Here is a 27,680-nt window from a genome sequence, read left to right as displayed (position 1 = left end):
CAGAGCAGGTGTGGGGAGGTGGGACCCAGGCCCCGAGCCATGTCCTTCCTTTTCCCTCTTCTGGGAAGGAAGCTGGGCCTTCTCTGGAGCACAGCTGGGAGAAACTACAGAGCTTCAGTTTTGTGACCCCTGCTGGATCGGAGTCCCAGGACCCCTCGAGCAGCCTGGAAGGGAGTCCGACCTGACATGGGGAGCAGACGGTACGGGGGAGCTGTGAGGAGCCAGTGAGGGTGTGGCTGGAGGTGCCGAGCTCAGCTTCCGGCACGTGGAAGGTTTCAGGGCAGTGCAAGGTCTGGGGGCTCCCGCTCCATTCCTGGTAATGCCCTTGGCCCCATATTATGTTGGCTGCCATGTGATAATTTTAGATTTTTGCACTTTAGGAGGCTGCTTTGCTTCCAAGCCAAGTGTATGCCTTGGAGCCCCCGGACCCGGCTGGAGGTAGGAAGAAAGAGGGGTTGCCAACAGCAGGCCTGGTCATAGGCTGCCCAAGGGGAGGGGGAGAAATAGACCTGCACGCCAAGACAGGGCCCCTGGGAGGGAGGGGAGGAGCAGGGCTTCTCACCAGAACAGGCCTGCCTCAAGGCCCCTCCCTGCCTAGGGTTCTGCTGCCTTTTTGGCAAGTTAGTTTCTCTTATACTCAGGCTCATGAGATGAAGTCACGGGCCTGATGCGGCAGCCTCAGGAAGGTGACAGGTTCTCTGAGTCTAAGCAGATCATGTAGTGCGCACTTCTGCTTTGTTTCCATCTATCCATCTGTCCGTTCGTTCATCCATCCATCCATCCACCCACTCAGCGTACGAATCCTGGGTTGATTCTGTGCTATACCCCACGTGTGCGGTGGTGCAGGGGGAGGGCCATCAAGTTGGAGAGACTTGCCTCTGGCCCACTTAAGAGCTGTTGACCTTAGACAAGTTGCTTGACCTCTCTGAGCCTTAGTTTACCAAAATCTTTAAAATGAGGCTAGTGGTACCCGCATCCTGGAGGTAATTGTGAGGAGTAAATGAGATATATGAAGAATGTCGCTCAGGGCTTGACAAACAGGAGGCATTTCATCAGTGTCAGCTCTCCGCCGACATCCCGCGGTGCTGGGAGTGCTGGGGGAAAGGAGATGGAGACTGACACAGCGATAATACAGCGTGTGAAGTCTCCCACAGAGTTCAGAACAGAAGAGCCAGAAGAGAGCACCTACTCTGCCTGGGGAAGCTGGGGAGGCTCCGAGGGGAACCTGTGTTTTCACTGAGTTTTCCAGCGAGTGGGTGTTTGCTGAGGGTGAAGAAGGTAGAGGTCCTGCCGAGGGGGACACACAGGTGCCACGGCTTGGTGGGAGAGGGAGAGGCCCAGCAGATTTAGGCAGCAGGTCAGGACAGGCCTGGACCCACTGGGGCGGGGGGTCGTGTGGGAGGGACACAGGTGGTCCGGGGCACAGTGGCGAGGTTAGCGGCAGAGAGTAGCAAGTGGGGCGGGTGGTGGTCAGATCTGGAGGGGCCTGCAGCCAGGGTCCCAGGAGTCTGCTGGGACCCACAATGTGCAAGGAGGATTGTCTCTCCTTTTAAAGCAGGGGAGAGTCAGGACCCAGTCGAGTTGCGGGGAAAATCTCTGATGGCCAAGGGGAGGGTGGGTGGCGAGGGGAGGCTGGAGGTCACAGGGCCACTGGAGGTTGTCCTGGTGGTCCAGGTGGGAGGTGATGGTGGCCTGAACGTGGGCGGGGGCTGTGGGGATGGAGAGGATCTGAATCTGTCTTCGTGGCTTGCATTCCTTCCTTCACTTGTGAATGTCTGTGTAGGCCTCTGAAGCTGGTGCTGGGGAGACAGCAGTGACTCCCACACACGGGGGCCGCACTCTCCTGAGGGGACTCTGCAGGGGCCGGGATTCCCGGGCTGGGCAGTGATTCTGAGGTGGGGGGGCTCCCAGGACAAGTCACCCAGGACCCCAGGCTCGGCACCAGCCTTTCTTCCCCATGCTGCCCAGAGCTGGGGCTCAGGAGGGGAGGGGTGTAATCCCCCATGGGGTTCCACCCAGTGTGCAGTCCCAGCCCTTTAACTCCTGGCTAAAAGGCAAAGGACGGCTGGCTCTTTGGGGATGACTTGCCCACTTTGTGCCCCCAATAAGTACCCCTGCTCCTGACTTTAAAAATCCATCTCATTGAGCATCAAAGGTCCTGTGGCCTTTCTCAAGTTTAGATAATGGGGCTCCCCTCCCTCCCCATTTTTATTGGCCCCATTTTAAAGATGGGCAAACCGAGGCCCAGTGAGGTCGGGAACTTGCCCGAGGTCACAAGCTCCTAGAGCAACGCCATGGTGGGAAACATTGGGGTTGGGTGTCTCGGCAGACTCTGCCAGCTGAATGAGGAGCTCTGGACTTGGTGTCTTGGGGCTGCTGTGAGAGTCGGCGGGGCAGGGACACTGAGTTCTCCCCAGGACAGAGTGACTTCTTGCTTCTCCATGACACAGCTGCAGGAGCAGGCATAGCTGACGCGTATTGAGCGCTTGCTGGATTCCTGGCTCGGCTGTACGAAGAACCTCTCATCTGTTATTTCATTTAAACCTCGCAATATCCATGCTGGTGGGAAGGTCCTATTTATTTTTATTGCACAAATGAGGACCCTGAGGGCCAGAGGGGCTTGGTAACTTCTTTGGGTCAGTTTAAGGATTCAGGTAAATGAGCAGTTTCCCCTATTATCCATTAATCTTTCTGAATTAGGTGAGTGAGGAAGAGAGTTTAATTCAAACCTCATTCCTGGGCACCCAGCCTTCCCCTCTCCCCCGCCCCCAAATCCCACACACAGAAAGCAAGACTTGTCAGGGAAGCTGGAGGGCACGGTTCTGGGCCTTGCATGTGATGGCGGTGGGAAGACCTAGGCTTGCTTCAGTGATTCTCCTTATGCTCTGGCCTCAGTTGGAACGAATTTCAGTTTTGGCCTCTCTCCTGCGTGTCCCTAATTACAGGTCTGTCCTGCCCCCCCCCCCCAGGATGTCCATCCAGCCCTATGTCCACATAGCGGTCAAGAGGCTCCCATGTGCCTGGCTCTGGGCTAAGCATTGGGCATTCCATGGGGCAGATGGGGGGCATGGTCTGAGCCCTCCAGGAGCCCACCTTGCCCAGACTTGTTTCTTAAGGAGACACTGGATGCTGGGGATGCTGGGGGGATGCTACCCTAGGATGAAGGGGTCAGGGCAGGCCCTTCTGGAGAGAGATGCTGACCTCCCAGAAACAAAGGAGGAGCCCCCCCGACCCACGCTGGGGATCGGAGGCACGTTCCCAGGCTGGGCCATCACAAAGCAGGACCCCTTCGTCATTTTCTGGATTCATAACTTAACGAGATGCAAAACCATGTAAATGTACCATGCATTTATTCTGTGTCAAAATTGAATAAGTAATCAGCCTCTGAAAGCTGCTAGGAAACCTGGTGGCGCCTCTCCCACGTTTCCTTAAAGTCAGCGGGATGAGGGGGGAATTGGGTCAGTCTGTTGTCACGGCAAGATTGTCTTCACATGGACAAATCAATTCCTAAAAATCTTGAGTATTTAGGAAAAGTAATCCCTTATCCTCAGACACAGTTACAGGCTAATTGCATCCAGCGACGACTAGACAGGGTGCAGCGGGAGTTGCACAGACGGGCCCGCTGGGATGGTTATGAAAAGGGAAATATTTTAGGGCTTGGTAATGCACGCGTGAACACACACACGGCTGTGCACGTATGCACGCACGCACGTCTGTGCACATGCACTTGGGTGTACCCACAACACGCACACACGCACACACACTCGTTCACTCTCTCCTCAGACGTTATGCTAATTATGCTGTCAGTAGGTGCTCATGGATGCTATTTCTGGCCCAGCCGTTCTGGATTTCTGTTCCGTCCTGGAGCCTTGAGTCAGCAGTTCTGGTCCTCAGCTCCTGGCTTTCAGTGCGCTGCTCCCAATTAGGGCGGCCCCACGTCAGACTCTGTGTCCCTGCTATTGAGGCGTGGAAAGTGATGCCCCCCAGACCAGCCGACCTATGGCCTGCCTCGTGAGGGGGCCGCTGCTCGGCCGGGACTTCAGGAGGACCCCCTCTCTGTTTACAGTGAGGGAAGGAGCAAGACCCCTGGAGCTGCTGAATGGGCTTGTGTTTTCATCTTGGAAGCATTTCCACCCGGAAGGGCCTCTTTGGAACTGCAGGGAGGAACCAGAAGGTGGGACCTGAAGTTCTCAACCCGTTTCTCCAGTCTGGCTTCAGAAACCAGCTCCACTGCTGATTTTGGCAGCTGGGAGATCCCATTCTGTTTACACCTGAATGTTTTTCTTAAAAGATCTCTTTTTCCTGGTACCAAGTAACCTCTAAAACCCGTCAACTTAAGCCCTAGAGGAACTCAGTGGATTAACACATCAGCGTTTGAACTAAGTACAGTATTTAAGCTCTCTTAAGAGGCACGGGAAAGTGCTTATGGAATTTTCTGTTCTTGGAAATACTTCCCCGGGAAGAAAGGGGGATAACACTGGTTATGTTCTTGGTCTGAAAGAGGGGCGTCTGGTGCAGTGTGTCACCTGTTTGTCTCTTCCCAGGTTTGAGGGAAACTTGATTTTATCTCTAAATATGAGCTTAAATGTTGGAGGTCAGTTTTATTTGGCCGCCGTCCACCTTGGGCCACCCAGTTTTTGCCTATGACCTTAAACCTAGTTTATAGAAGTCGTTAGAGGAACAGGTCTGGAAAAAGACAATTATTACCTGAGAAAGGCCACTTAAAAGTGAATCCGCTTAATAAGTCAGAGTTTTATGGTAATAGCACAGAAAGGGTTTAACTGCGACTTTACCTTGAAAAAAGAAATGAAGAATTACGAAAACAGTAAGTTTTATATTTAACAAGATGTAGGCTTTCATGATAACCATATGCCAATATTTAGAACTAACAAAGAAGTCTGGCCCAATTTTTCTGCCTGATTTTCAGGGTTGTGTATTCCTCACCTCACATTTGAGTCCCTTCACCATAAATCCACAGGGGCCTCAACAGTTTTCCAAAGGGCTTTTCTCAGCTCCTTGATCTTGACATTCCCTTTTCGAAGCCACCTTCTTCTTCATGCTCCCGAGCTCTCCTCTTCAGTGGCTCACAGATGACCACCTGTCACGGCTTCGGGTGTCACGATCCGATTCACTGACTTCAGGTGTCCCGTGTCTTATACCAGGTGTTAGCTTCCTCTGCTGTCGGTGGCATTGTGTATGTGCCCCGACAGTCATCAAGAGACAATTGGCAGCGATTTTTGAAGCCAGGAGGGGCTTCCTTCCCTATTTGAGGGGAGGACCAAGTCTGTAAGTGGTTGCTTTGTTGCTGAACACCCCCCTCAGGCTGACCTTCACTTCCTCTTCTATAACCTTGTTGCTGTGGTACTGTGGATGCTTGGAGACACTCTCCGCGGGATGGGGCAACTCGAAATCTATCCTCTGGGAACTTCTTTGCTTTCTGATGTTACTGATTGCTGGAGGGAGCTGAGGCAATGCCGATTGCTCACAGAGGCAGCCCCGTGGCAGTGAATGTTATATGGGTGGAAGGCTGTTGTTGAAGGCATGTTCCACCGTAGGCACGGTCTCTTGGCTGAGGACCCACGGGAGAGAGTATGTTGAGAACGTCAGTCACAAGACACCTGCTCATCGTGGAGTGGCCTTTTTTTTTTTTTTTTTAAACCTGCTGGGTTTTATGAATTATGTAACTGACCGCGATTGTTTCCCTCTTTGCTGTGGCTGTTGGGAAACTCAGGGCCAGACTTACAGCTTATTCCAACAAAGGGTTCGATAAGTACTTCTGGAATAACCTTACCCCCTCTGGCTTTTATACACCTTTTCTAGCCCAATTTCTTTTGTGCTCTCTTGAATTGCAAGCTTAAATTTTTTCTAAATATAGGTGGGTATATTTTCTAAAAAATGATCTCAGGAGTTCTACCATTTCCATCTCAAAGGAGTTGAATGAATTTGGTAAAGACAGAAGGATTTCAAGGCTCTTATTTCGTCTTCTATGAGACTTCTCGGCACTAACTTAAGTTTTGCGTAGACCTGGCGTTTTCCGCACCAGCCTGCCTGCCTGCCTGCCTGCCTTCTTGTGGGCATCAAAGATTAACATTGTAACCTGCATTTGTAATTTTGAAATAAAAGTGAGTCTCATCTCTCTTTACCGATTTCTTTTCTAGTACATTTTGGGGTGCCTTTCTGGGTGTGACAGTAAAACCCTCAATCTCCATTCTCGATCATGACAGAATTGAAAGGATTTACCCCATGAAGGGTAGTCTTTGGAGCTGTCTTTGCTTGGAAGGAAATCTAGAAGGTGTCATGTGTAGATATGGTGAAGGTGGCAAGGAAAACAGAGTAGATCAGCCCTTTCCAAGAAGAAAGGGAAAGAACTTTCTGGAAGAGATGGTGTTTTACCTGAGCTTGCGCTTCAGCCGAAGAAAACCACTCAGGCTCCTAAGGGTGAGCATGTGAGGTTGAATGTTAGAGTCTAGAAGATAAATAGATACCCGTGGCCCTGGAAATGAAAGAACCCATCAATCTTCTCCTCTTTCTCTGTTGATCAGATGATTGAAGACTTTTGCCAGGACCTCTCCCCATGCCCTTTGAGGTGTCACCTGCATGTGTTTATGGAGCCCTGGCTGTGCGTGGGGCACGCTGCAGGGCTGGGGAGTGGAGTGCAGGTGCAGACACATGGATAAAGGGATGAGCAAGTGCCAAGGCTCTGACCTGTGAGTAGTCGAGAGAAGTCTGAGCGCTGGTCGGGACTGACCCTCCCAGGCGCTGGCTGGGACTGACCCTCCCAGGCGCTGGCTGGGAGCTAGGGCTGATACCCAGGAGGCATTGAGAGAGCTGGGGACGGTGGGGAGAGGCGCCTCTGCGGCAGTGAGGTCACAGGGAGGACCCTGGCCCCCCTCAAGGACAGGGTGGAGCAAGTCACAGGATCAAGGCCAGGATATGGAATTGGGACTTCTTCTCAAAGGCCATGGTCAGCTTTTGGAGCAAGGTTGTGTGACATAAAAGCTGTGTCTCCAAAGCCCAGGGAAGAGGATCCCAGATTTGTAAATCCTGGTGGGGAAAGTGCCAGTAGTATGCCATTCCTGCCCACCCTCCCGCCCCCCAGTCCTGTTCACTGGCCGGTCCTGCTGGTCTCAGGCTTATGTTCACATGTGGATGTAGAACGTGGGCCACACGGGAGGCCTGAGATGGAAGAGCTTCCATGAGCTGGAACCTCAAGGGGAGGGCAGTGAGCAACAGAGTCGTGGGGCATGGGGTGGACTTTGGGGGTCCCCAGGGGAGGGGCAAGTTGCCAGCAGGCAGTGATGGTCCTGTCAGAGCAGGAGCCTGGCTAAAGTTGGGCTCCCTAAAGAGAAGGCGCATGTGCTTCCCTGCCGCCTCCCTGCAGCCCCCACCACGGGGTAGTGGACGGTGGCAAAGGCCAGCGACTGGAAGAAACAGGACCTGGGCCATTCTCCATCTGTGTTTACATTCTCATTCTTTGTGCTCTCCAGATGGTTTTTTTCTGTGATCTGACCTACTTTTCTTTAGCATGTGTGCTTGGGCTAATTAGCAGGGCAGGGGTCTATCAGTGCTGTTTGGAGAGTGTGGGTGCTATGGCAACTAGAGACTCCTCTGCGGGCAAAGATAGAGCCGCTCAAGTTTGTTTTTCTTGGGGTATCAGAGGTGCTTCAAATGGCTCGCCCTCCTGGACTGTGGCTCAGGCCCTTGCACCTCACTGGGATTTAAGAGTCTCTGCCACAGAGTTTATCTCTCAATTACAGAGGGTTGGCAGGTTTGCTTATCTTTCTGGTATGTGTCAGTAACTTGAGGATAGGCTCATCTTATTCAACATTTATAGGCCAGGTACATGGCAAGTGAATGATATATGTTGAATTGCTAATAGTTTTAGAAATGATGGGTGCATCCCTTGATTTATCCAGGTTTCTAGGGTGTCTGGGGTTGGTAGGGGAGTCTGTTGCCTAAGTGGGCTTAGCCTGCCATCAGGGTCCCAGAGTATGTGTGCGATGGTTCAAAGGCCCCAAGAGGAGCTGTTTGAGTTCAGGATCTCATTGCAGCCATGGTTAGAAGCTCCAGGGATCGCTGGTTTGCTCTGGAGGGGAAATGCGCTGCCAGGGTAAAGTCTGGAGAACAGGCTGGGAATAAAGAGGTGGTAAGGAAGGAAGGACCGCTGGGCTGCGTGAAGGCAGTCCCTCCTGGAAGAAAGGTCCGGAGTCAGCAGAGGGGAGCAATGGGCATGGCATCTGTAGCCTCAGCCCTAGGTAATGGCCTGAGTGGGTGCTCAGTGCGGGTGTGCGTACCTGAGGGAGCAAGTGGTTGGAGCACTAACTGCTTGCATTTTAGTAATTCCGGATGGAATCTGTGCTTTCTCACTATACAAACCCGTGATTTAACCTTTGTGGAATGATCCGGGGTGGGACGGGGTGAGGCAAGGAGGAGGGGGAGGCAGTGGACAGGCAGGAGTGGCGGGGGAGGGGGTGGTGTCTGTGTCATGAGCAAGTCTTGGGTTATGGATGACCATAACCCAGGGCTGGGTCCACAGAGCATCGACGTGGGGTCCAATGGCCCCAGACTGCTGTTTTGAGCAGTTTGTCTATCTTTTCGCTTTTTCTTAGCTGTTCTTCTTGGGTTCTATCAATGTATCTTAAGCAGCTTGTCTTGGTTGGCTTGGGCTGCTATGGCAAGAACAGCATGGTCTGGGTGGCGCAGACAGAAACACATACCGCTCACACTTCTGGAGGCTGCAAGGGTGATGGCGTGACGGGGTCCTCAGCCAGAGTCGTGTTCCTGGTTTGCAGAAGGCAGCCTTCTTGCTGTGTCCTCAGCTGGCAAAGAGGGAGAAGGAGGGAGAGAGAGAGGAGGAGAGCAAGCGCAGGAACTCGGGGCGCACCCGAAGCCCACAGCAAGCCCTTGTCCTTCTGGAATACTCTCCCTCCTCCCACCCCCTTTTTTCATTTTACGTTTTCTGTCGGCTGAATTACTAGATGACCAAATTTGTTTCAGTTATGTGTAAACTGAGCATCAAGAGGTCGTCAATGAGGGCGTGAGAAGCTCTTCTGTGAAGTCACGACGCAAACGCGTCATGTCTGGATTTGTGTGGCATCACCGGTCCCCACACTGCACTTGTCTCTCCCCTGGTTCTTGGGGTATATCTGGCATCACTGAGTTGGTGGCAGCCTGTGAAGTGTCAGTGCGTCATGACATTAGAGTAGTGGGGACTCGAAATAAAAGCACCTCATTTTACTGCTTCCTTATTTCCTTTATGGCTCTTAGGGGGAAATGCTTCTCATAAAGAAGGAAAGAAAATTAGCACTGCTCAGCACCAGTTAGAGTCCCGCTCCTGGGACCTTATGTATACATATATATTATTTGATTTAATTTCTAATACCCTGCAAAGTAGATGCTTTCTCTCTTTTGCCAGCCGGGGAAGCAGAGGCTCAGGGTGGTTAAGTGGTTGGCTCCAGGCCACCCCACAAATGAGGGAGAAGTCCGGATTTGAATTCCAGTCTCCTTTCAAAGCCCTCTCCTGTTTTTGCAGCAAACCCCTACCTGCGGAGGGTGAGGACACTTGGGCTGTTCTGTGCTTTCATGTGTCAGGAACAAAAAAGCAGATAGGTTCTGATTGTGGTTCTTCACTGGTGTAGTGCTAAGTTTGGCTCAAGGCCATACTCTCCGTGCCCAGGGAGGGGGTCGCTTTCCTCAAAAAAACTAAGTCTAGGTTAGGGCTTATGGAATTTTCAGCTCCACATGATAAGGTTGCTGGGACTCCCAACTGTCCCCAGGGCCCAAGAGATCAGCTGTCTAACGGGAAACCAAGCCTCAGGGCACTGGAGGCGAACACAGAACACATGGCAGGATCCTCGCCCCCAGATGACATCCTTCCCTGACAGTGAGTGACGGCTGCCCAGGAGGTGCTCCCCAGAGCAAGCCTCCTCAGGCCACCCTGACAGTGACCCTCCTTGCAAGATGGACACAGTCATTAGCCATCTTCATGGAAATGCAAAAGTAAACCTTCTCAGTGTTTCCTGGAAATTTCATGTTGTTGCATCCTGGGAAACAGTTTTGATTTTCTGGCTTTTGGTTTGACACTAATCTTAAACAGGCACAGAGGAAAGGCAGGCCACCATGAAGTCTAGAACCATCCTGACATTATGAGCCACAACCTCAAGAGGTCCTGTCCAAACATCCTTGCCACAGTTTCAGAAAACGTTCAGGGCATTGGAGGAAATTTTAAAATGCTTTGAGCAGTTCTGTTTTCATTTTATTTTTCTTTTGGCCACAGGTTAGATGCATTTTAAGCTCACTGTGCCGTGGGGTGAAGACATGTCGGGCAAGTGTAGAAGGATTTTCAGCTTACCCTCAGGGACTCACTTTAATTCAGTTGCCGGCCTGTGTTTGGAGCTCAGAATGCAGTTACACTGAAAGTAGAGCTGTGGGGCAGATGGTCAGGCTCCCAGGTGTGCCCCGAACCTCTGAACCTGTGAGACATGAAACCCTGCTCTAGTAGCTTTTGGTGAGAAGGCCCGGGACCCCCAGCCTTGAACCTTTCTAAGGTAGCTGGAGTCAGGTGGGGGACCTGGCTAAGTGGACATTGTTGTCCTAGCCAGGGCATGGCAGTGTGTGCTGGGGGCACCCTGATGGGGTGTGTTTAGAATCACAGAGATGGGCCATTTGGTTGCAGGTCACAGCAAGCTGCCTTTTCCTTGGACAGCTAGTGGCTTTAGGGGCCTGGCACGGGCATATCAGCTTGCTTGGCCTCTGCTTAGGATGAGCACTTGCTCAGGGCTTCTCCGTGGAGAATTCTTCTGGTGGCCAAAGGTAGAGTTGCCCACCCCTTAGCAGGCCCTGTGCTGCTTTCTCTCCACCTTGCCCCCCTCCCCCATTGTTGTGAGCAAATTGGAGGCTGGGCCTGGGCTCGCTGTGAGCCCGGAGCCAGGCCCTGGAATCTCCCTGGTGCACAAGCCTCATCCGTCTGCTCCAGGCCTGCCCTCCCCGCCCCCCCCCCCAAGGAGGCAGAAGCAGGCAGTGGGAAACCGCACACATACACATCTCGTCCATTTCCCACTGCAGCCTGTTTACCTGCACACACACACACACACCCCACCCCCAGGTGTGGGAAAGTCCATTCCCTTCCTCCTGGAGGGATGAGCCAATCGGGGTGAGATTACCCCCACTTCTCTTGGTGGTCAGTCCTGCCGAGACCACCACGCCCCTCCCTCCTTGCCCCCCCCCCCGCAGCCCGCCGTGCATTTGCATTTCAAAGCCACACCATGCGGGCGGTCGGGGCGAGGCTGGGGGAAGCTGGGGGAGGCTGGGAGAGGCGGCGCGGGTGCCGAGGGAGGGTCTTGGCCCTCCCTCCCCCGGCCCCGTTTCCGGAGCCTGCGATGGAGCTTTGTGAGGATGCAGGCGTCGGGGCTGCTCGGCGGTGATGACATCACCGTGTCACACACAGAAGCCGGGCTGCCGGGGGGGTTTAGGAGCAGCTCGGCTTGGACCACACCGGCGCTCACGCTCACACTCGCGCGCCCCGGGCAGAGCCGCGCGTGCCGGCCGCACTCGCTCGCGCACACTGTTAGGCGCGCGCCGGCCGCACTCGCGCGCGCGCACACACTTCCGCGGCGCTCGCTCCCCGGGCTCCTGCTCGGGCCCTCAGGCGCAGCTCCCCGCTGCCGCCGCCGCCGCCGCCACGGATGCCAGCAGCTGCTCCCATCTGCAGTGCAGCAGCCCCGGCCGCTGGCCGGTCCGCCCCGGCTCCCCGCTGGAGGAATCGCGCCCGGACGCTGGCCCCGCTCGCGGCTAGTGTGCTCGCCAGGGCGCAGCGAGGATGGGAGGGTCGCAGTCCCTGCAGCCAGTCCCAGCCAGCGACCCGAACCTGGAGGCTTCCGAGGCAATGTAAGTGCTCCGTCGGGCCAGCCCGGAACCCTCCCCCCTCCTCCCCGGGAGGAGGTGAGGCTGCCTGGGCTTTGTTAGTGTCGCCTCTCCTGATGCCGCGGCAGCCCGGAGCCCTGGCCGGCCCAGCATTCTCGGCAGCCTTGCGCGGCTTTGCCTTGTGGCTGCTCCTTCTAGCATGAGGTGCTCCCTCTGGAATGAGCATCTGGCAGCCCCAGGATAAGGCCCCCCCGCCCGCCCCGAAGGGGGGGAGGCAGAAATGACCCTCTGGCATTCGATTTCAGTTGTTCAGCAGCCCAGTGCATGTTCCGGGGCTCCTGCCATGAGCATCTTAACTCTGCACCCCCAGCACAGTGGTATTTCCTGCAACAGAACAGCCGGGCATCAACAAGGGCCTCTTGGGAAGAACCCTTGAGTGTGGCAGCTTGGGGCCCATGGAGACAGACCGGTTTAGGGGCAGTCAGTCCCGTGGCCGGGCAGATGGCGTGGATCATGGCTGGTAGACATACAGTCCTCTTAGCCTAAGCATCCACACTCACTCCGGTGAACACTGTCGAGGACAGGGCTGCTTGCTATTATCAGTGAAGCCAGCTGAAGTCTTGTCATTGGTCCACCGTTCGAAGCTGGGCTTGACTGTGCATTGATTCAGGAATCCGATCTTTTCTGTAAACCACAGAGCTGATTTGCCCAGAAGTGGCCTTTATCCTGGATGTGTGTGAGTTAGAATTGCCATTTCTGTATGGTTTTCTCTGTTTCCTTCCCAGGCGTGCCTGGAGGATGGGGCTTACTGAGCAGATCTGGCTACTGGGGGCACCTTTCAGCAGCTCAGGCTCATGTCCAGAGTGGGCCTTCCCATCCCAGCTTACCTACTCTGCTTTCCCAAAGAGAAGAATGTGTTTCAGAAAAGAGTATTTTGGGGGGATTTGGGGGTGGGGCAGTAGGTAAAGTGGTCAGTTCATGAGAGCCATTGATGTGTAGATTAAGAGATGAGCAGGGCTTGGTCTGTGTGTTGTAGTAGGGACCTGGTGCCATGTGGGGCTTCCTCACTGGTCCCCACGCCTGGGCTTCAATGAGGAGCTGTCTCAGTGGGGTGATGTAATGCTAGGCTGAGCCTCATGGTTTTCTCTTTAGCAGCGAACCATAGTTAGGAGCAGGTGTGCGCCGATCATTTGTCTTCATCCTTGTAGCTTGGGAAAGCGTCCTCTTACAACAGGAGGCACATCAAGCTGGAGACTTTTTTTTTTTTAATGCCGTGAGCCTTGGACTACGCCTACCGTGTTTTTCTTCCATGTGTAGTATTGTTAGATGCGTGGAAATATGTATCCCCATGAAAGGCTCTAGCCTGGGCAGAAGAGAACAATTCCAGCCTATTTTTTAGAAGTCTCTAAACTGGAAATCAGTGAATAAGTGGGAGTCACCAGCTAGCTGGTATCAGGATTCACGCCTGTCAAAGAGCGTTCAAGACTTGGAAAAGACAATGTGACCGCATGTTTGGGAAAATATGCTCCTCGGCCATTGGAAATTCAGCTCACCAGCCGCCAACATCCCTGCCTTCTTTCCCTGTCGAGTTAACAAATGACCAGTATTCTGTTGGCCGAGGGCTGAGTTTGGGGGAGATTCTGTTTAAGGCAGAAGCTGCCTTTTGGTAAGGCCCCCAAGGTTCTGCCCTGTGGGGATAGTGGTGTTGCAATAAAACTCCAGGCTGATTGGCCACATTGTGCTGCTGGAAGCTGCTTATCGATATTGCATGGTTGAGGTCGTCCCTGTGCACCAGCCTGAGGTGTCTCTCCCCGGAACTGCTACTTGGGCCGTGTCTCTAAAGAGCGATCTTTAGGATAGTCCGTTTACTCCTTCACAGATCCCACTCTCCATCCCCCTCACCTCTTTGTCTTTGGAAATGAAGGGAGAGGGAATGTTTGGGGCTGCTGCCATTCCTAGCAACTATTCTTCTCCAAAACCCCATCTCTGCTGTCTCAATAACTAGGGCTTGTTTTACTAGTACAGAGTTGCTCATTTCCAGTCCAGAGGTTTTAAAACATGTGTTAAGAGAGCACCCCTTTTCTGTACAGGCACAAGCCTTTCGTGGTCGTATGTATTTCCATGCACCTAAAAACACATGTGTGTGAGTAGTACACAGCACGGTGCAGCACATGGTCCGTGGAGGACATAGAAGCTTCTGCTGTTGTCAGGGTTGCAGGGATGGAGACGGACTCGGGGTGCACACCTGTGGATACACCACCCATGACACCTGGAAACTAGGGTGACCATTTCTCCTTTTTCTCTGCGGAAAGGTGGGCCTGAGTTGGGCCCATGCGGGAGAGTGAAACCCAAAGACGGGGAGGCAAGATGATTCGGAAGTGCCCGCAGGAATTTTATTTTAGTCCCAGGATTTCTTTCCTTCTGATTTCAGGTTTGGGGTGCCTTTGGGCAGCTTTTGTAGCCCTGGCTGGTAGCTTCACTCTGTACTAAGTGCAGTCCGGTAAGTGGGTGGGGGTGGGGTAGGTGAGTGGGTCTCCTGCTTGGCCAGTAGAAGCCTGGAGGAGCAGGAAGGCCTGTGGTGCTGGGGTGGGGCAGGGGGCTGGAGGCTCAAGCACTGACCCTGCCCTCGCTCCTCCCAGGATGGTCCCCAGACTGCGGCATCGCTTCCCCTAGGGGCTTGTTACGGACGCACAACCTCAGCCCCCCCACCAGGCTGCCTGAATCGGAATCTCCATTTTAACCAGAGATTTGTAAAGATGCCCCGTGAGCTGTAGAGAAGAAAGTCTGAGAAGCCCTGAGCTGGCTAAGTCTCTCCGTCCTGGTTCCTGAGAAACTCGGGCCACTTCTCGGGCTGCTGCTTTCCTGTCTGGGAGAGAAGTTCTGGTAGCAGCAGTAGCCCCTGTTTCCAGACAGAGCAGGGGTAGCTGGGAGAGAAGAAACCCTCTGCAGAAAACACTCCCTTCCTGGCGTGGGCAGCTGGGAAGAGCAGGGAAAGGACAGGAAGTGCTCAAGTGAGCGTGGTCCTGGCTTATTGACCAGACTTGCTCCTGCCTGAGCCCCTGTGTGTCCTTCCGCAGCAGCCCCTTGTGGCTTAGCTTCTGCTAAGCCCAGCAGCAGGACATACTCTACCCTTTGTTGAGTTGGAGCCCCCCCTTTCCCCAGGGCTCCCGATCAGCTAGGGGAACCCATGCCCCCCATGCTCCTGTAGATCAGAGTAAAAGGGCCAGGCTAGGTGGAGAAATGTGAGGAAGCCAGGAGCAGCCGGCCTCGGGGGATGGGGGGAGGTTAAACATGGTGGCGGGTACGCAGTGAAGGTTTTACGCTCCGACTAAGAGAAGGATGTGGCATTTGCCAGGATGGGAGAACTGGATTGGGAGCACTCTGGGGGAAAGTTGATGAGTTTGGGCTGGGGTTTGACAAGCAGGTGGGATGAGAACAGCAGTTGAGAGAGTGGCCAAGGTGAGCGAGAACTCGTGGGCATCACCTCACTGGGGAGCAGACCTCTGCACCCATCTGGGTCACAGATGAGAAAGCAGAGACTTGGTCCCTTCCTTTTCCTGTGGCTCCCGATCCTCTCTTTCTGGGTTGGGGGCTGTTGAGAGGGCCCGGGGACTCTGGCTCAGCCCCACCTGCCTCAGAGGGTTTCTCAGACGTTAGGGGCCTTGTCTGCGAAGACTCAGAAAACAAGAGCACCGGACCGTGGCAAAAGTGGGGACACTGTGTGCCTGAAGATTGCTGGCATTTCAGTAGCTCAGAAGGGGCCAGAGAGGGCTGCTGGAGCTCCTGATAAGAATCTTTCCTTAGGCCTCACTGGATCGCTTTCAAAGCCCTTTATCTTGAGGTGACCCTTGGCTAAGTCATTTCGCTTAAATGACAGCATCCCTAATGTGGGCTGCAGATGTCTGTTCAGCTCCAGGAAGCACATTTCACTTTGGATATTAGCCCTGGACAAAATTAGTAGAGTTTTGTTCCCCCTAACATTGAATAAGCTGCAGAGTTACCCATACAGTGGGAGTTGCAGGAGTCCAGAAGGAACCTGCTGGGTACTTAGTTCAGGCTGCTGTGACAGAAATACCACAGATGGGGGCGCTTCAACAGCGGACACTGATTTCTCACAGCTCTGGAGGCTCTAAGTCCGAGGTCAGGGTGCTGATGGATTTGGCGTCCGGTGAGGACCCTCTTCCAGGTTTACAGATGGTTATGCTCTCCATGCTTCCCTGGCCACAGCAAAAGGAGCAGAGATTTGGTCCTTTTGTGGTGGTGGGGGAGAGGGGAGGAGGATGGTGGAGGAGGGAGAGGGAGTGCAGGGGGCAGTGGGGTGGGGAGAAAGAGAGAAAGAGAGATCTGTCTGTGTCTTCTTTTAAGGGCGCTGATACCATTCACGAGGACTCCACCATCACGATCTAATTACTTCCCATAGGCGCCACGTCCAGATACCATCACGCTGGGGATTAGAGTTTCAACATATGGATTATCTTTGGGGGAGGACACAAACATTGAGTCCATAGCAGGTGCTTTTCCTCGGCTGTCATTCCTAGATCTCTCCAGCATGGCCCCTGTGGCCCTTTACTACTTTCTCTGTGGGGCTTACCTGTAGGCTTTCTCTAAGGTGAGCCGAAGGCCAAGAACATTCTAAGGCCCTCCAGGTAGCTGCCAGTTGTCCGGGGAGTCATGCTGTCCCCTTCTGCTGGGGCACTGGGATGGGGCACCCACTGATGGTAGGGTGAGCAGCCAAGACGGGTGAGTGTTACATCTGGGTCGGTGGAGTCTGGGCCACTCTCCCCTCATTGACCCTCGGCCCCCATCCCCATGTTTCTTTCCACTCTCTATGGCCTCTTTCTGTGGCTATATCTTTGGTTGCCTAGGAACCACTTTAGCCTAAAATATGATTGGCTGTTCTTGCCAGATGGATTGCCTGAGCCGGGGCTGAGTTCCTGGGTAAGCAAAGGGTGTTGAATAATTCCATCCTTTCCCCTTAAGATTAATGATGAGGACTTAGGCATTGTAAACAGTGGCTCCGTGAAAACCAATTGTTCATGGACTAATGCTTGCGTTTCAGATTGGACAGGAGTCTTGGGCGGGCGGGTGGGGGGAGGTGCTGGTTGGCCACGACGAGCTGACTTAGAATTGCTCACACACCCATCCTGCGTTGGAAGCAGTCACTCAGATGACACTGCTTCTGTTTATATTTACAGATTGACTTTAGCAGTTGTTTCTGGAGAGCAGGTGTGTGCTGTTTGCATCGCCAAACACAGAAACAGCTGGATGCCACAGTGTCAAAGCCAAGAGTGAGAAGTTCTGCAGCCCTCCGCTGAGCAGACTAGATTTAGCAGAAACTTTCGTGTGCTGGGTGTTTCCCATTATAGAAATATTATATCCGCTAATCTTCTGAGACAGGTGCTTCCACCCCCATTTTACAGGTGAGGAAACCAAGGTCTCTGGATAGCTTAAAGCAGGGGCTCAGCAAACATTTTCTATAAAGGGTTGAAGAATAAGTATTTTAGACTTTGCAGGCCATATGGTCTTTGTTGCAAGAACTCAGCTCTGCTGTTCAAGTGTGAAAGCAGTCATAGACAATTAGTAAACCAGCATTCTAGTCAACCTTTGTTTACAGAAGCAGGCGGTGGGTTGTAGTTTGCTGACCCCCCGCCCAGTCATACAGCTGGTTGGTGTAGTGCTGGGATGCGTGTCCCCTACCCTCATGACCGTATATGAGCCCAGGGGTCCTCAAGTCTTTGGCCTGGGCCACCGTTCTTTGTATCTCTCTGCTCTCCCCAAGATGTCTCTTGGACTTAAGTACTATTACGTATCAAGAACGCCCTGGTTGATACCCTTCCCTCTCCTCTGAGCACCGCACTTACCCAGCTGCTCACTTCGTATCTTCTCTCGGGTTTCTGACGGAGAGCTTGGGCTTCATGTGTCCAAAACTGAACTGATAACCTTCCTTCTCTCCAACACAAATAACCTATATACACATCAACCCGGTCCCAGCCCACCTCCCTATCTCAGCATGCGGCACCCCAGCCAGCTAGCTGTTCTACCCAGAAACCTGGTCGTGAAGTCTGCTCTTCTCTTCCCTCTCCTTCCTTCTTCCTTAAACGGACTGGATCATGGCCCTTCCCTGTGTCTGCTTCCCATTGCTTTCCGTCTGAAGTCCTAGCTTCCCTGTGGGGGCTGGCCTCCCACCTCCCGTTGCCAACTGTTCTCCACCCACACTGATCACCTGTCAGCTCTTCGAACGTGCAACGCTCAACTACCTCAGGGCCTTTGCACACACTGTAGGTTGTCCAGAAAGCATTCAGCGCTGTGCTGGCCAGGCTGGCTCCTTCTCTAGCTTCAATCCTCGAGAGCATTTCCTGCCATTCCTCTCTAGTGCTGTCCAGTAGAACCTTCTGGGATGATGGAAAAGTTCTATAATCTGCACTGCTCAGTATGATAACCACCCAGCCACATGTGGCTATTGAGCACTCCAAGAAACTGGATTTTAAATTTTAATTAAAATCACCACGTCTGGCAAGAGGCAGTTGTGTTGGACAGCATGGCTCTGTAGCCTTCTCTTATGTGAGTTCTTCATAAGACTCTGCCCATGTGTAGTTATTTGCTTTGTCTCTTTTCACTGTCCTGAGAGCGATCTGTTTGTTAGGCTTGTCCCCAGTATCTCTCAAAGCGCTGAGCACGTAGTACATACTCAGTAAGGGTCTTGTTGAGCGAATACGTGCATGAAGAGATGAATGAGTCTTACCGGCGCAATCAGTCATGGGCACATCTGCCCTGCACTGAGCCGCGCGGAGGGGCCCCGCAGCCAGGGACTGGGAGGGACAGCAAGCGCTTGGCTGGACCTCGGGCGTTAAGGTTCTGCGGGCCCCACGTGAGGACTGGACCCACGGCCGCAGGGACAGCCAGTTCGGTGCTCTGCCTGCCCGTCGCCGCCATGTGGTGGCACAAGAACCTGCCGGTGCCCCTGGTTGAAGGAAGTGTGACCCTGCCTCAGTGCTCATGTCCAGAGCATCCCAAGAAAGTGCACTGCAGGCTGCAGCTGATGGCAGGTCAGTCGGTGCCAGCTGGAGCCTCTCTCCTTCCCACGTACACCACTGCCCTGCTGTCTCCCCTTCTCCCCTCCTTCCTCGGCCCTCCTGTGTGGTTTGCTCTTAGTGTGCTCTGCCCCGCGGCTCTCTGGCCATCTCTCGGCTGGTGTCTCTTGCCTGCCTTCATCTCTTCCTACCTGAGGAAGCTGCTCTGCTTGGGTGGACGGGGCGGCTGCTGCCTGAGCTCCAGAGGCTTATGAGGAGGCTGGGGGGTGGCGGGGACAGCAGTGGATTCCTTTTGTTCCTGCGGTCTTAGCCCTTGCAAAGGAGAGCAGCTCCTGGGGCCAGGAAGGTGGGTCTTCTGCACAGGGCCGCCCGTGGCTGTGCACAAAAGTACCTCCTGGGCTGGTGGGCTTCCCAGAGCACGTTTTGAACCTGCCAGCCCTCCTGATTGTGAAGGGTTGTTTCTGGGTTGGCCCCTTCCACGGTTTCCTCTGCTTTGTCCTTAAATGGAGGCAGCAGCAGTCTCTGGCTCTGGGCAGGGGTGGGGGCTCAGTTTGCTCCGTGTCCTTGCGCGGCTGACAACTCAGGCCAACTGTTGGGCCCAGTTTGCTCTCAGCATCCGGGCTTCACTTACTCCAAGGTGTTTGTGGAGAACCAGAGTCAGAGAATTTTAGAGCCGAAACGTCCAGGATCTTAGAAGTCATGGGGAGCCTATTCTTGACAGAGTGTTGTTTCACATCTCACAAGCACATCATTTGTGAAACACCACTCAGGGCTTTCCTGCTGGTCTTCATTCAGACAGAGTCCAGTAGTCATTTCTGTCTCTTCCCGTTAACTTCGGATTTGCTAAAAAAAATATTTTGAGATGGACTGTATCATTTGATAAGCATGGATCGGAGTATCCTCCCAGGGCAGTGAAGTAGCTTAGATTGCACATTCTCTCTCCCCAGAGGAAGGCAGTGGATAGTTTATTTGGGGATAAAAATGATGGCCCGTGGGCCCGTGACCGTGGCCTACCCTTGAGTCTTAGCTTGTGTCTTTGCTCTATAGTGTCTTTTTTCCCTGATTCCTTCCATCTCTTCAGGGATGTTCTAAAGATCAGTTTCCAAAGAAGGGGGCTGTTTACCGTGTTCATCCCGAGTGGGAATTTGCTAAAGATATGCCATTTGTCGAGCGTGAAGCTTGGCATCTGTTCAAGCTCGGGCTGCTCTTTGTCTGGGCTGGGGGAGAAAACCCAGGGGAGCAGAATGTCACAGTGAGAGTTGCCCACCTGTGTGTGGCTGGCTCACTGCGGGAGGAGCCGTGTTTCCCGTGGCTCTCCCGGGTAAGCACCGTCTCTAATGGGGATCAGATCTGGGTCTCTGGAACTTCAGGAACAGTCTGGATCAAAGGGGCCCAGCTTCTGAGAGGTTCCTCTTTGCCACTCATCAGGGCCCTGGTGGAAGTTGCTAATTGCTAATGGTTCTACTTAGGGGGGCCTGCCTGGAGGGGTCTGTATTTTCCAGGAAGAAGGCTAGAGAGGCTGGCTTTACTTTAGGGAAAACATCTGTACACGTGTAGGTCATGCATGGAATTTCCTGGCCCAGCTTCGATCGATTGGAAGAGGATCCTAGGACTGTGTTGGTTTCCTTTAATGCTCAGGGGGAGAGAGAATGGCCCGAAGGCACACTCTGGAGGGCAGGGCTGCCGGGAAGAGAAGGTCCTCACAGCATCAGTCCCCAAGGGACTCTGCTGTTGGGGAAGCAGGCAGAGGGGTTGGAGGGCAGAGTGTGAGGCAGTGGGCCGGGAGTGCAAGGCCAGTCCACCCTTGTGGCAGGACAGCCCGAGTCTAGTGGGCATCGAGTCTTCGAGTGCCAGTGACTGGCAAAGTTTGTAAGTGCTAAACGGGAAGTTTTGTGACCAGGAGCCTAGGGTCTGAGAGGGTGACCCTGGCCACAGGTGCCCCTAGAATGTTCCTTCCTTAGAAGGGCTTTGCCTGTGGACTTAGCCAGGCACCTTTGGTCGAAGGCGCAGAAACAAACCCTTCAGAGTAACTCAAAAGACAAGAGGGTATGTGTCTCCTGTGACCGACAGGTAGGATTCTTCCAGGGATAGTTCCCAGGATGGCTTTGGAAAAAAGGACCCCTCTCCCCCTCCACACACACACACAAAAACCAAACCAAAACAAAACAAAAAACAAACCTGGAAAAAAACTCAGAACCTAAAGGTATAGAGTTGGTGGCCTTTAGAATCACTTTCTTTGATGTACAACGGGGGACCTACCCCTGGGGCTGCCTGGGGCGACCCCTCTGACCCGGCGCCTCCACTGCTGGGGGAGCTGGGTGCTGCTGCCTCAGGCACTGTCTACATGGACCAAGAGCCACACGGCAGGGGGGGGGGGCGGCGAGGAAGCTGGGGAGCACTGGAGTCCGTGCTGGTCTGTGAACGGATCTTGAGCAGCTCAGCTTGCATGTCCTGCCCTAACTGGGATGTTGCGGGAGACAAGCCTGTTCCGGGGACAACTCAGGTGTTTTGACACCTGTAGTGAATATCTTTAGTTACCAGGGCAAGGCTTGAGAGAAGTGACCTGAAGCCCAGGGACGGGGAAGGGGCAAGAGGAGGAGGAGGACAGTTGTGCCTGGCTGGAAGCTTCCAGCAGTGTTTTCCTGGGATTTTTGCTGCCGATGCTGTCTGATGCTAGGTAGAGGTGGGCTCAGTGGGCAGGGACTCCAGGTAAGAAGGGACAAGGTGGGCTGTGGTGGAAGGTGGTGCCTGAAGGCGCTGTCTGTGAGGATGAGGGCAAGCAGGGCTTCAGAAATGGAGAGCGTTCGTGCCCGACGTCTGTCACGTTCGACTGTTCCAGTAACAGATGGCGGAAGAGTGTGTCGGAGCCAGCCCCTCTCCGGGACGTAGCTCTCAGCACCCAGCCTGCCTGCACAGTCCTGGGGCTGCCTCCAGACGCCGGGGCCACCTCGAGGTTGAGCTGGCTCCCATGCAAGGACAGCGGGCAGGGGGCTGAGCGGAGGCCGTATCTCTCCCTCCCTCGCGGGGGCCCTGAGCCCTGTCCCTTCACGTGGCCTCAGTGGACTAGAGCAGGGTTCCGTCTCCTCACTGGATGGCCGTGTGGCTGTGGGCCCGTGTCTGCGACCAGTGTAGTTTAGATGGACCAGAGAGCCGGGCGGCATTGGGACTAAGGGGGTGCCTGATGAACTGACCCACTGCTCCCAAGAAAAAGCGGGGAGAGCATGCTCGGGTCACCACTAACCGGCCCAGCTCCACTGTGAGGAACAGCACAGAGTTCGAGAGACCACCTTGAAAAGCTGGTGGACCGTGGCGCTGGCTCAGTGCCAAGCTGTCCTAGGTTCCTGGGCATGTGGCTTTGCCAGCTTACTCTGTGCACGTGGAGCCTCAGTCATGACATCCGGGCAATGGGGTCAACACGCCATCCCCCTCCCGGTGGTGAGAGATTCTGCAGATAGGGAAGAGGATGCATGCTCATGTTGGGGACGCTGCAGAAGACACGATAAAGGTTTGTGAAGTATTCTCCTCGCGGGTTTTTGTTTTTGTTTTTTTAATATAGCATAATTCCTAGTGAAGTCTGGTGAAGAAAACCCTGAAATGCTGACACCTGGTGCCAAAGGATGCATTAGTATCACTCCCCGAGGAAACCCCTTAGTGCCTGTGAAGTGGAAAAGAAGGTGCTAAACCTCAGAAACCAGCCTGTTCGGATGGGCTTTCTCAAATAATGCACTTTCCGTCCCTTGTGTTCACTTTCCTGGCTTTACACGGTGCATTTCCCAATGTATGCTCGAAATAATATTATATTATGTTATATTATATTATATTATTATACTACACTATAATACGTGTGTTTTATTTGTAATTTCCTGAATACTGTTTTTCTCCCACCTCCAAATGTGACCACCTCTTCCAAAACTCGGGCCTTACACTCCTGGCTTGGTGTGTGGAAGGGAACCAGAGGTATGGGGGTGATGGGTACAGGCTTTCCTGGAGACACTATAAATTACCCAAATCTCAGGGGCCCTGGGAAGTATTGCCCTCATACCCAGATGTAATATTTGATTGGTAAAAAAAAAAATATTAGATGGAATCGGATCAGTCAGGTTGTAAGATAGAAGAGGCCAAAGAGGCAGAATGATGGCCGGGCCCTTTGTACCTTGGAGGCCACTGTGATGCACAGACACAGGGACTGGCCTGCAGGGAGCTCACGGTCTACTGGGGGAGGCCGATGTTGTACACCCCAAACATGCACATGGGTGTGCTAGGCACGGGGACGGACACTTTAGCGTTCAGCGGAGATGAAGTAATGGAGGTCTGCATGGAGGAGGGAACATCTCTGCTGAACCTTTCTGAGCAGGTATCTGCTGGACAGGAGGGCAGCCAGGTAGAAGGAACAGCAGGAGCCAGTGCAGACGGGCCGGAAAGGGCCTGGAGGGCCGGTGGAGGGCAGGGTGTGGGGTTTGGCTTGAGTACACGGAGTGAGAGCAGGGACCAGAGTGGGACCAGAGGGAAACTGCAGGGGCCAAATCTTGAAAGGCTTCATGAGTTGCGCTAAGGAGTTTGGGCGGCAGTGGGCAGCCTTTGATGGAGTTAAGAGAGGAGTCATGTGACCAGATTTGGGAGAAAACAGCCCACCTTTGTTTCTTTATCTTGCTCTGTGTCACACAAGCTGACTGTAATTCTGAGTTTCCAGATTTGCCACTTAAGATCCTGGGCAGCCTCTCTTGTTTAATATACGGGTCCTTATTCATGGAATTAAGAGCCTACCTTCCTCTTTAGGATTGTTTGGAAATTGGCTTTCCTGAAATTCTCCCCTGAGGTCCTCCCTAGTTAATAAAGAACCTCCCAGTCTTATACCCCCATATAGATAATGGTTTAGTGCCTTAGAGGCTGCCCACCAAGGGGGCTGTTTGGAATAGGCGGGGCTGTTCTTCAGGGGACAAGAGGGCGACTGTCCAGTGCCCACACCTTATCCCAACTGAGTGGAATATACAGCATCATTTTACTTGCATCTCATTATACGTGTAGACAGAAATAGTTTGGTTTTTTTTTTTGTCTTTTTCCTGAAAAAAATGTATGGCCTCGTAGCTAGCCTTGCAGATTAGAGCTGCTAAAAGAGCTGGTCTGATCCTAGGAAGCCAGAATGTATGTGCGATCGGCCAGAGCAGGTCAGCAAACAAGGGAGGCAGTGGGAACTCGAGGATTTTGGAAGGAGCCGTGGGGGCTGGAGGCTGAGAGCGAGAGAAAGGCAGCTGCGTGGGGGAGAAGCAGCTCTAGCAGGGTGAGGGGCCTGTGCACAGGGCCTTTTGGAAGCTATAAAGGAAGGGGAGGCTCCCAGGTGAGGTTTTTGAAGCCGGGAGGACAATGCAACGGGGAGGAGATAAGGCCCAGGCCTGGCAGGCTGTGAGGAAGCCAATGGCATTATTCTGCAGCAGGAAGAAGGGATTTGGGGGACGGAGTGGAGGTGGGGCTGTCCGGGCACCAGGTTCCTGCCGGAGTGCCAGACCCCAGCTGGGCACTTGGAATTCTCCGAGGAAATGAAGGAGCAGCATCTCAGTCTTTGAGAGGCACCCAAGCCCTGAGTTCAGCCCAGGGCACACGTGTCAGGAAGCCGTGTGCATTTTCTCTTGTCTGGGACCTGGAAAGAGCTAAGCTGGAAAGCATTTGATGCATGGGGATGGGAGGGGCCAGCTCACTTCTGGATGCCCCGCAGACATGCACCCGTTACCTGCTTGTCAAGTGTCTGTGCCCGAGGAGTCCCTTGCTCTGAGTGATGCTGGCTCTCTCCTCCTCTTTCTCCTTCCCTCTCTTTCTGAGGCCTTGCTTCCACATCCTGGGGTAAATGTGGTGTCTAAGGGGAAATCGAGGATTTGTGGGGCCTCTGTCTTGAAATAGCACCTAGGGAAATGTCTGGTTATTTTTCTGTATCTGAGTATTTCTGCTTATTCTTTGGTGGAAATGCTAGTTTTCCATCACTGATGTCTTTGTTGTAGGTTTTCTATTTACTTGTTTAGCAGCTGTGGAATGATGATTTTTTTTTTTTTTAAAGATTTTATTTATTTGAGAGAGAGAGCGCGCGCGTGAGCACAAGCCGGGGCGGATGGGCAGAGGGAGAAGCAGACTCCTCACTGAACAGGGAGCCTGATTCAGGGCTCGATCCTAGGAGCCCGAGATCATGACCTGAGCCGAAGGCAGACGCTTAACCAACTGAGCCACCAGGTGCCCCTGGAATGGTGATTTGGTTGATGGATTTCCATCATCAAGTCTGATCTTGAACGGGCCAATCTGTTCAGTCCTTTGTTGATCTTGACCACCTGAGCCAAGCAAACGAACCCCCTCTGGTGTTGGCTTTTGAAGGAAGTGCGATACGGAAATGTCAAGAGTCAGAGCTTTTCCATCTTAATTTTGGGCAAAATTTGTCAGATTCTCCATTCATACCAGAGCACCTGTGCTCCCCAGTATCACCTCCTTCCAGTTGTATGAGCCAAAATCCTGGATTCTTTTCTTTTCTTACTTCTAATGCTTGATCCGTCAACATGTCCTGTGACAAATAAAGTAGAGATAAGCCCCTAATTATTTGATTCAACTTTCATTAAGATTTCAGCTGAAACCAGAAGCATGACTTTTAAAATAGTAGGAACTTTGAGATAATGGAAAACTTTGGGCCTTTGATGCAAGAGATTTGAGAAAACAAAGCACAAAGCTGCCCTTGTCCTAAAAATAAGAGAGAAGGCTGGAGCTCATTTATAAGTCAGAGGGCTTGAAGGCATGAGGACTGGAAATAGGTGGCCGTTGTCAGATTTATACCTTACTCTGTTCCTTTTATCATCCAATTGAGTAGTATAGTGGCAGGAAGGTCAGCTCTGAGAGTCTATTTTAACTCAATTGGGTTATTGTCACAAAACCCTTAACCTTGAGACAGTTTGCTCGTTTGCTGTGGGAAATTGTATCTTTCATTGGAGCTTTGTTATATGTAATTGAAATCTGAGGTTGCTTATCAGCCTTGTCATATTCAAACCACTGATTATGGCTCTGATACTTTTGTTATTAAATCGACCAGTGTAAGTGATGATTCAGGGTCTCTTGGAGTCAAGAAAAACTATCTTTCTTTCTAAGATTTTATTTATTTATTTGAGAGAGAGAGCGCTCGAGCAAGTGAGTGCACAAGCAGGGGGAGGGACAGAGGGAGAAGCAGACTCCCCGCTGAGCAGGGAGCCCAATGTGGGGGCTCAATCCCAGGACCCTGAGATCATGACTTGAGCCAAAGGCAGACACTTAACTGACTGAGCCACCCAGGCGCCCCAAGAAAAGCTATCTTTTTTCTTGTATCAATTATAGTGATAGTAGAAGTAAATGCTTATTTTAGCCAAACTTTTTGAAAACACACTTGGGATCTCAGCTTTTTCCTTAACCTTCCATGGGAGTCTGGAGTCCTACTACTCCTCATCTTCACTATGGCTTCTCCCTCTGCCCCTCCCCCTTGCTTGTCTGGTGCACAACCCCACCTTCTGTCTCTGGACTCCTGTCTCCTTGCTGATGTGAGGGGCTCTGCCCCACTCCCCCCCTGCTGCCTTGCTGCCCTTGTCAGATCAGTCACGGTGGCCTTGAAGACCATACATCGGGGGAGTCCTTCGCCATGTGAAGCCCTCCCCAGTCTTTCCAGCTCCTCATGGCAGACCTCCTCCTGGCCCCGCTTCTCTCCCCTGGGGGTGGGGGCATAACTCAGCCGGCCTTTTGCACCTGGAAGCTCCTTCCCACCTCAGGGCTCTTCATCTTGTGGTTCTCTCTGCCTGGAACCTTCTTTCCCCGGCCCTGTGATGACTGGGCTCCTCCTTCCTTCTTCATGTCTGTCTTCATGTAAGTCTTCCTTTCAGGGAACGCAAGAGAAAGAAAAACTCCGAAGTGCACCCCAGAGCCCAGAACACTCCTTCTACTTTGCTGATTACAATTTCTGTCAGAGTGGCTGTGAATTAATTCAGTAAATATTCGAGTGAAATTTATTGCTTGATTTTACAATTCCTCGCCCACAGCCATTTTAGCAGCCTATGAGTGTGTGTGTGTGTGTGTGTGTGTGTGTGTGTGTGTGTGTGAGCTGGGGAGGGGAGCGGAGGGTGTTGGGTGTGTGGGAAGAGTAAGAAAATCATATTATTTTCTCATTGCTGTGTAAACTCACAGATCATTGGTATAGCTGTCCCCTGACTGCAGGGGGCAGTCAATAGGCAATAGGACTATGCTTTATGTTTCTCTGATTATGTTCCAAAAGGATACAGTACTCTTGGTTGTAGACCTTTAACATGTTAAGGACTGGAGAGAGTAAACGCCTTCTAAATGGAGTACAGACTCACTTCTCACAGCCACCTCATGTGGTCTGTGGTCCTACCACCACACAGATGAGGAAACGGGCCCAGGTAAGGTGTGTTAAGGAACCTGTCCGAAATTGCTCCCCTCCCAAGTGGAGGAGCACGAATTTTGGAGCCAGATCTATAAGTGCTCGTAATATTGTGTTGGTTTTCTTCTACAAAATTATCAGAATCAGATAATTCAGATGTTACTCGTGGAGAATGTGATTTAATTCAGACTTTATCTGTTCCGAATTTTTAAAAAAAGATTTTATTTATTTATTTTGAGGGGTTGGAGAAGGGCAGAGGGAGAAGGAAAGAGAGAGAATCTCAGCAGACTCCATGCTGAGCACAGAGCCCAATGTGGGGCTTGATCCCACCACCCTGAGATCATGACCTGAGCTGAAATCAAGAGTCTGACGATTAACCAGCCGCACCACCCAGGCGCCCC

The 27,680-nt window shown here is 52.8% G+C and overlaps 1 protein-coding gene across 14 annotated transcripts in view; it reads left to right on the top strand.

Moving 5' to 3' along the window:
- The window catches only part of TACC2 (transforming acidic coiled-coil containing protein 2), a 184,966-nt gene that overhangs the window by 100,082 nt on the left and 57,204 nt on the right, over positions 1-27,680 (top strand). Inside the window, exon 1 of one of the 14 annotated variants that reach the window (XM_036070254.2) lies at positions 11,611-11,886. The exons of 12 other annotated variants lie outside the window; for them this stretch is intronic. In XM_036070254.2, coding sequence (XP_035926147.1) covers positions 11,819-11,886 — 68 coding nt within the window. In that variant the 5' untranslated portion in view covers positions 11,611-11,818. Of the gene's footprint in view, positions 1-11,610; positions 11,887-27,680 lie in introns of those variants that run through there. One more of the 14 variants, XM_036070255.2, reaches the window with a different exon arrangement.

Source organism: Halichoerus grypus, chromosome 7 (genome assembly GCF_964656455.1).
Source record: "Halichoerus grypus chromosome 7, mHalGry1.hap1.1, whole genome shotgun sequence".
In the NCBI taxonomy this organism is placed as follows: Eukaryota; Metazoa; Chordata; class Mammalia; order Carnivora; family Phocidae; genus Halichoerus; species Halichoerus grypus.
Note: the sequence above shows the minus strand (reverse complement) of the source record. Positions and strands in the feature narration are given on the sequence as shown.